The 7,269-nt window shown below is 37.1% G+C and overlaps 5 protein-coding genes across 5 annotated transcripts; 3 read left to right on the top strand and 2 right to left on the bottom strand.

Annotated features, from left to right (window-relative positions):
• Positions 1 to 273: 273 nt before the first annotated feature.
• Positions 274 to 1,048, bottom strand: LOC108128043 (uncharacterized). Its single transcript, XM_017245408.3, has 2 exons — positions 629 to 1,048; positions 274 to 568 (listed from the first exon to the last, which is right to left on the bottom strand). The coding sequence occupies exons 1-2, from the start codon at positions 1,028 to 1,030 to the stop codon at positions 308 to 310; spliced, it is 663 nt and encodes a 220-aa protein (XP_017100897.2). The 5' UTR covers positions 1,031 to 1,048; the 3' UTR covers positions 274 to 307.
• A 475-nt stretch (positions 1,049 to 1,523) lies between these two features.
• LOC108127995 (uncharacterized) lies at positions 1,524 to 2,138 on the top strand. Its single transcript, XM_017245344.3, has one exon. It carries the CDS (start codon positions 1,524 to 1,526, stop codon positions 2,136 to 2,138), a length of 615 nt encoding a protein of 204 aa, XP_017100833.2.
• A 606-nt stretch (positions 2,139 to 2,744) lies between these two features.
• LOC122321634 (uncharacterized) lies at positions 2,745 to 3,359 on the top strand. The gene has a single exon (XM_043212387.1). It carries the CDS (start codon positions 2,745 to 2,747, stop codon positions 3,357 to 3,359), a length of 615 nt encoding a protein of 204 aa, XP_043068322.1.
• A 606-nt stretch (positions 3,360 to 3,965) lies between these two features.
• Positions 3,966 to 4,628, top strand: LOC108128044 (uncharacterized). The gene has a single exon (XM_017245409.2). It carries the CDS (start codon positions 3,966 to 3,968, stop codon positions 4,626 to 4,628), a length of 663 nt encoding a protein of 220 aa, XP_017100898.2.
• A 192-nt stretch (positions 4,629 to 4,820) lies between these two features.
• LOC108128031 (uncharacterized) lies at positions 4,821 to 5,746 on the bottom strand. The gene is made up of 2 exons (XM_017245392.3): positions 5,248 to 5,746; positions 4,821 to 5,185 (listed from the first exon to the last, which is right to left on the bottom strand). Exons 1-2 carry the CDS (start codon positions 5,623 to 5,625, stop codon positions 4,964 to 4,966), a joined length of 600 nt encoding a protein of 199 aa, XP_017100881.2. The 5' UTR covers positions 5,626 to 5,746; the 3' UTR covers positions 4,821 to 4,963.
• Between the last annotated feature and the right edge of the window lie 1,523 nt (positions 5,747 to 7,269).

Genomic DNA, 7,269 nt, shown 5'->3' on the forward strand with positions numbered 1-7,269 from the left:
TGTGGCAAGGTCAAAGGATGTCCAACCAACCATTGATAGATCGTGCGATATGGTCAAAAATCTCAAGAAGACTGTGGGAAAACTGGACAAACTCTGTGGGACTGTCGTTAAACGTTGACATAAAAGAAATTAGCCAGATAGTTTCGGTTTCGACATTGATATGATTTCTAAATTCGGGTGGTCCAAAGCTGAACAAGAGAGTTTCTATTTTAGAACAACTTTCTATGATGTTACAGTTTTTAAATCAATTTGAAGTGTTTGTTAATTCAGGCTCAATCTAAAGTTTTTTTTATTCCACAAATAAAATTTAATAAGTGCTTTGAGTAGGCTCAGGAGTAGTGTAAGTAGTAGTTGTAGTAGTAGTAGTCACTTCAGGAAGAGGGGCTCCTTTAAGACAATTATTCAATTGTTCGTAGGTGCTAGAAGTGTCCTCAATGTATTCCCTTTGAGCATGATTCACACAGGAATCCAACTGGGTCTGGAGGGTCAGTAGACTGATCTTCACAAAAGAAGCAACCTCGGTGACATTAGCAGACACTTGGAAAAGAACTTTCGATTGTTCTGCGCCCTAAACAAAAATAAATATTTGCAAAATAAATAATATAATTATGTATATAAGTCTACTTACCGATTCGGCGAAACACCTGAAAGCCAAGTCGAGGTCCGAAAAACTCCTACATTCTTTGAACTCTGAGCATCCCTTATCCCCACCATTCTGAATTTGGTACAGAGTGCTGTTCCAGGCTTCGGTTACCTCGGTACTGGAGCTATTGAAGACCGACAGACACAAGTCAAAGTCCACCTCGTACCTGAACGTGTACTTGTTAAGGATCGGGGTATAGTAGTTGAAGCAGGACTGGGATTTGGTGGGCTCGAGAGCAGCCAGGACCTCTGTTTGCTGGTGCAGACTTTCGAGCTTTTTGGTGATCGGCAGTTTCAGTTTCGAAACCTTTAGTTTGGGACCAATGCCCAGGCCAGTGACCAGGCCAATGGCTAGGATCCCTACGAACAGCGTGGATCTGGAAAACATTGTCAAGCTGTAAGACCTTCACTCACAACTGAATGCAGTGGGGGTACTGATCAGCCCTTTTATATCCATAAGTCGTTCCAATTATCTTTATATTCTTTAATTGCTTTTTGTTCGATGAAATGTCAAAATGTATTTCCTAATTGGATTGTGTTTTTCGATAATTCTACTTAATTTCTTCTATTAGCTTGTTTCACTTTAGATTATAGGTTCTCTAGAATCACAGCCTTCCTTTAGAGATAACTAATTCGCAAAAAATTGTCTGCGATACACGATTTTTATTTGGCAATTAAGCTTTGAATTATCAGAGGTGTCTGAGCAAATAGATTGTCAACTATTGAACATAATCAAAACCAGGAATTATAGTTGGTTTAGATATTATAATAATATTTAATTAACGAGGTATATCAAAAAGATAATTACGTAGAAATGGTGCTGTAAGATTCCATATAAATAGAGGTTGGATGGTCGATTAGCTTCCAGAGCTCCGGCAAAGATGTTTCGACGGCAATCCCTGATCCTGGTAACCTGTTTGTTTGTGGGCGCCTCCTTGGCCCTCAAACTTCACGCTACGAACAGAACCAACGTCCATATCCAGAAACTAGAGCAGGAAAACAGAGAGCTAGCAGCCACCCACCCAGACACCTTTAGGAGCTGTTTTGACTTCTACTCACCCAAACTTAATGCCATTGTAGTGCAGTACGCGTCTGCATTTGAATACTGTACATCGAACTTTACTATGGCGAAGGACATTATTAATCGAAACTACTTGCCATCCTACTATTATATTGGAAACCAGCTCAAAACTTCGTGCATTCATATCGTTGATTACCACATTTGGACCAGGGAACAACCAACTCTTGAGGAACTGGTCAATCGTCTGGACTATATCAGTGCAGATTCCGCCCAGAGCTCAAAGACATTCTACGGTATTTCCGCAAATGCTACCGAGGTTGCTACACAATTGGAAGGAGAGTATCTTACTTTAAACACCCAAAAAGATATATGTTTGAATAATGCAGAGGTCAAGTATGTGACGGAAACCGCAGACACCTACGATGTCTTAAACGCATGTCTTAGGGGAGAAAATAATAAAGTAATCGACGTATAAGTTAACTACTTCTAAGCCTTGTAAGGATCTACCTACACCTGAGGCAATGGAACATTTTGGTTTAAATGGCTCTAAAAATACTTTTAGTGGAAAGTCGTTTAAAAATTGAATAAAGAAATATCAAGCAATCTAATATAGACTTTTTCATAAACATATTTGCAGCTATATAATTTTCTTAAAAAAATGCCAAAGGAAAATATTTTTAAGGAGAATTCTCTTTTCTTTTAACTTGAATAAAATTCCCATTAATATTAAAGCCAATTCAAATTTTAAGTTTAGTTCTTAGTTGGATTATCCTTTTTGATAATTCTACTGAATATTATCCGAAAACTTAGTTAGATCATTGCGCTCTAGAATCACTGCCTTCTGTTAAAGATAAAATAATCCGCACACAATTGTTATTTTCAAAAAAGAAATATAGATATCATTTTAAAAAGTACTCCGATATCCTCTGAACAAATAGACTTGTCAACCATTCAACTCTTTATCTACACCACGAAAACAGGCGTTATAATGGTTTAATTAAAAAGATAATGACAATAGTACGTTGTGCTTCCATATAAATAGGTGTAGGATGGCCCATTGGCCGCAACAACTCCGACGAAGATGTTCCGAAAGCCATCCCTGATCCTGGCAATCTGCCTCTTCTTGGGCGCCTCCCAGGCCTTCAAAATTCACGCTCCGCTCAGACCCAACGCCCACATCCAGGAGCTGCAGGCCGAGAACAGAGAGCTAGCTGTCACCCACGCAGACTCCTCAAGGACCTGCTTTGACTTCTACTCACCCAAACTGAATGCAATTTTAGCGCTGTACGAGACTGAATTCGAATACTGTACATCGAACTATACTATGGCGAAGGACATTATTAATCGAAACTACTTGCCATCCTACTATTATATTGGAAACCAGCTCAAAACTTCGTGCATTCATATCGTTGATTACCAGATTTGGACCAGGGAACAACCAACTCTTGAGGAACTGGTCAATCGTCTGGACTATATCAGTGCAGATTCCGCCCAGAGCTCAAAGACGTTCTACGGTATTTCCGCAAATGCTACCGAGGTTGCTACACAATTGGAAGGAGAGTATCTTACTTTAAACACCCAAAAAGATATATGTTTGAATAATGCAGAGGTCAAGTATGTGACGGAAACCGCAGACACCTACGATGTCTTAAACGCATGTCTTAGGGGAGAAAATAATAAAGTAATCGACGTATAAGTTAACTACTTCTAAGCCTTGTAAGGATCTACCTACACCTGAGGCAATGGAACATTTTGGTTTAAATGGCTCTAAAAATACTTTTAGTGGAAAGTCGTTTAAAAATTGAATAAAGAAATATCAAGCAATCTAATATAGACTTTTTCATAAACATATTTGCAGCAATATAATTTTCTTAAAAAAATGCCAAAGGAAAATATTTTTAAGGAGAATTCTCTTTTCTTTTAACTTGAATAAAATTCCCATTAATATTAAAGCCAATTCAAATTTTAAGTTTAGTTCTTAGTTGGATTATCCTTTTTGATAATTCTACTGAATTTCATCCGTAAGCTTAGTTAGATCATTGCGCTCTAGAATCACTGCCTTCTGTTAAAGATAAAATAATCCGCACACAATTGTTATTTTCAAAAAAGAAATATAGATATCATTTCAAAAAGTACCCCGATATCCTCTGAACAAATAGACTTGTCAACCATTCAACTCTTTATCTACACCACGAAAACAGGCGTTATAATGGTTTAATTAAAAAGATAATGACAATAGTACGTTGTGCTTCCATATAAATAGGTGTAGGCTGGCCCATTGGCCGCCACAACTCCGACGAAGATGTTCCGAAAGCCATCCCTGATCCTGGCAATCTGCCTCTTCTTGGGCGCCTCCCAGGCCTTCAAAATTCACGCTCCGCTCAGACCCAACGCCCACATCCAGGAACTGCAGGCCGAGAACAGAGAGCTAGCTGTCACCCACGCAGACTCCTCAAGGACCTGCTTTGACTTCTACTCACCCAAACTGAATGCAATTGTAGTGCAGTACGAGACTGAATTCGAATACTGCACCTCGAACTTCACCATGGCAAAGGAAGTTATTGATAACTCCTATGCGGGATCCTACAAGGAAATCAGTGACCAGGCCACCAATTCCTGCAGTGCCTGCTGTCAGGCTTGGACCAAGGAGCAAACAACCCTCGAGGAATTGCTGAATCGTTTGGAATGTGCCAGTTCCGTGTCCGCCGAGAACTCCAAGATATTCTATAGTATTTCGGCAAATGCCACCGAAATCGCAACAAAACTGGAGGAGGCCTATCTTACAATAAGCACTCAAAAGGATAGTTGCTTAAATAAGGCAGACGTCAACTATGTGACGGATACCGCTGACACATACGAGGCATTAAACGCTTGTCTCAAGGGAGAAAAGAATATCTTAATCAGTTCTACTTATGATTATACTACTACTACCACTTGTCAACCCACAACTACATTTGTGGTGTAAACAATTTTTGGTAGAGCCATTTAAACACTTTTAGAATAACGTCATCTATAAATTGAATAAAAAATAAATCAGGCAATCTAATTTGGACTTTTATTTAAAATATTCGCTAAAATATGATTTACCTTAAAAAACACAAATTTTTAAACGCTTTGGAGTCTTTTATTTCAAGTGAGTTTGAAGTATAAGTTAAACTCTCGATTAATAGATTCATTTAATATGGGTTTATTCGTCTCTTGAATAAAACTTTAATCTTGTTCATTAACATTCAAATTTCAAACTTTATGTATAAATTTAATTGGAAACTTTCACGCCTGTACAATTTCAGGCTTAAACCCTTAGTAAAGAGCGGTGCTGGCAGGATATTCCCAGTTGGGGTCATCCAGGCAACCGTTAAGATCCTCCAGACACTGGCCATGGTTGGTCCTGTAGGTGCGCTGGGCCAGGACTTGGCAGTTTAGCAATGTGGTCTCGATGGCGTTGAACTTTTCCACGACTTCCTTGTTTAGATCAGTGGCATTGTCAGCAATTTTGTTTATCGACTTGATCTCATCGGGACACTAAAAAATTTTAAGCACAAAATGAGAAAATTATCCAATCGAAGCTTTTGCGAGTTCCTCACCGTCTTGGTCAGACAAGTAAAGGCGCCAGAGTTGGTAGTCTGGCTGTCGCAGCCGAGCAGGGCACTGCAGGATCCTCGGAGCGAGTCGAAGAGCTCATTGCGAGAAAAGGCGTAAGTGGCATCGATACCCTCGAAGCCCTTTTTGTAGTCTTCCTGGCAAACTTTTACATCATCGTCGTACTTGTCGGCATGGACCTTAAGTTCCGGAACGTAAAAGTCAATGCAGCCCAAGTTGAAGGTTTCAGCGTTCCGGAAAGCAGGAGAGTTCAGCAAGATGTCGGCCAAAGATGTCTCCTCCGATATCTGGAAGGCGGGTGGAGCCACTGCTCCGAGAACGGCCACGACCGCCAGGGAAAGAATCAACGCCTTGAACCACATTGTAGAATATTTTAAGTTTCCACTTTCACGACTTGCCAATTTTGTTGAGAGTGCGCCTGATCGTATTTCAGATTTTGCTTTTATACTCCCCACTCCACTTGAAAACTGATTTGGTTAATTTACGATCGAGCAATTATCGGGTGTAGTTTTTATTCTTTCTTTCTTTTATCATGACGCCTTGATGAAACCCCATAATAAACGGTATCACATAAACTTTCAATTCTCAGAATTTCATTTGCACACTCTAAACAAATAACCGTTATAATAAATACTTCGAGATTTGGAATTCAAAGGTTATTAGAGATCAAATTTAAATATAATTTTTCTAACCTTTATTTCTTTCTTATAAGCACCCCATAAAAAATTTTAAATTTTGCTTGATTGGTAAATATTTCAATTTTCAGAATAATAAAATCATTATTTTGGAGTAGTTAAATATTTACGTGTGTAGTTATTATTATTAGACACAAGAAATCGGCAATTATTGTTAAACATTATAAATCTACTCACAAAAATGAAAAACCAAAAAAAATTTTAAAGACATTTTAAAAACGTTCCACTACAACGCCCCCTAGCGTTAAAATGTTCACCTACATTTTATAGCATATTTATTTTCTGATACATTTTGAATTGTTTTCTTCTTATCTCAATCAAGAGCCTTTCATTTATTTAAAGCAACCATTATACTGATAAACAATCCAAAGTGTCGGAAATTCGAATTTCATTCATATTAAGACACTGATTAACTTGTTTCTCATAAATCACAGATAAAATGCTGGGGATTCCAAGACCCCAGTAATTTATTAGTAAAAAACAAAAAATAACCAGAGTGTCAAATCCTTGTAGCTGCCAAACAAAAATTATGGTTTTTGTTTTCTGTTTTTTATACATTTTTTACTATTTTGAAAAAAAAAGGATTTTTGATAAACTAAAATTTAGTTACTAAATGAACACATGAGCTTGGGGTTCGAATTCCCATCGAAAACATGATGTAATGGTTTTAAAGTAATCGTTATAAAGAATATGGTCGGCTGATCCAGAAAATCAGCGACCAGAAGTCGTCCTCGTTTCTAGTCAGGCCACGTTAGATGAGCTTTTGGCTCTAGTGTCTTGAGCTTGTGTGTTTTTAAGTATTATAAAAAGTTTTTTTTTTCACTTTTAAAAATTCGTTAAATGTTAATAAATGTACCGTAAACTCTTAAGACGCCCTCTTGCGTTATAAAAAATAACTAAAGTAGTGTTGGTGAATGACTTGAATGAACCAACCAAACTAGAGTTGTCGGATGTTTAAAAATATATTGAATATATACTATTTTTATAATAAACAAAAAATAATATTTAAAATATAACTGTATAATATCGATATATTTAATATTTTTTAGACAAAAATATTTTTTTCTTGCTTTTATAAACGGCTCGTTATTTTGATAATACTATTTTATTTTAAATATGTTTACATATATAACTTGTCACCTTTTGGTCATCTTGTAAGGGCCCTGCATTTTAGTACTTTCGTTTACAAATAGGACAAATAAATGTTAAGCTAAGATTGTGGTGATTCGACACAGCTTTGTAATGAAAGGAAAAAGTATTAAAATATATAAAAATAAATATCAGATTCGATATTTTGGCATTCAAAAAATC

Source organism: Drosophila bipectinata, chromosome 3R, assembly GCF_030179905.1.
Source record: "Drosophila bipectinata strain 14024-0381.07 chromosome 3R, DbipHiC1v2, whole genome shotgun sequence".
NCBI lineage: Eukaryota > Metazoa > Arthropoda > Insecta > Diptera > Drosophilidae > Drosophila > Drosophila bipectinata.

Coding starts and splice junctions, on each gene's coding strand:
- LOC122321634 (XM_043212387.1), top strand. CDS start 2,745: ATGTTCCGAAAGCCATCCCTGATCCTGGCAATCTGCCTCTTCTTGGGC.
- LOC108127995 (XM_017245344.3), top strand. CDS start 1,524: ATGTTTCGACGGCAATCCCTGATCCTGGTAACCTGTTTGTTTGTGGGC.
- LOC108128031 (XM_017245392.3), bottom strand. CDS start 5,625: ATGTGGTTCAAGGCGTTGATTCTTTCCCTGGCGGTCGTGGCCGTTCTC. Junction 5,186..5,247: donor TTACTTGTCTGACCAAGACG/GTGAGGAACTCG, acceptor AAAATTTTTTAG/TGTCCCGATGAGATCAAGTC.
- LOC108128043 (XM_017245408.3), bottom strand. CDS start 1,030: ATGTTTTCCAGATCCACGCTGTTCGTAGGGATCCTAGCCATTGGCCTG. Junction 569..628: donor TCAGGTGTTTCGCCGAATCG/GTAAGTAGACTT, acceptor ATTTTTGTTTAG/GGCGCAGAACAATCGAAAGT.
- LOC108128044 (XM_017245409.2), top strand. CDS start 3,966: ATGTTCCGAAAGCCATCCCTGATCCTGGCAATCTGCCTCTTCTTGGGC.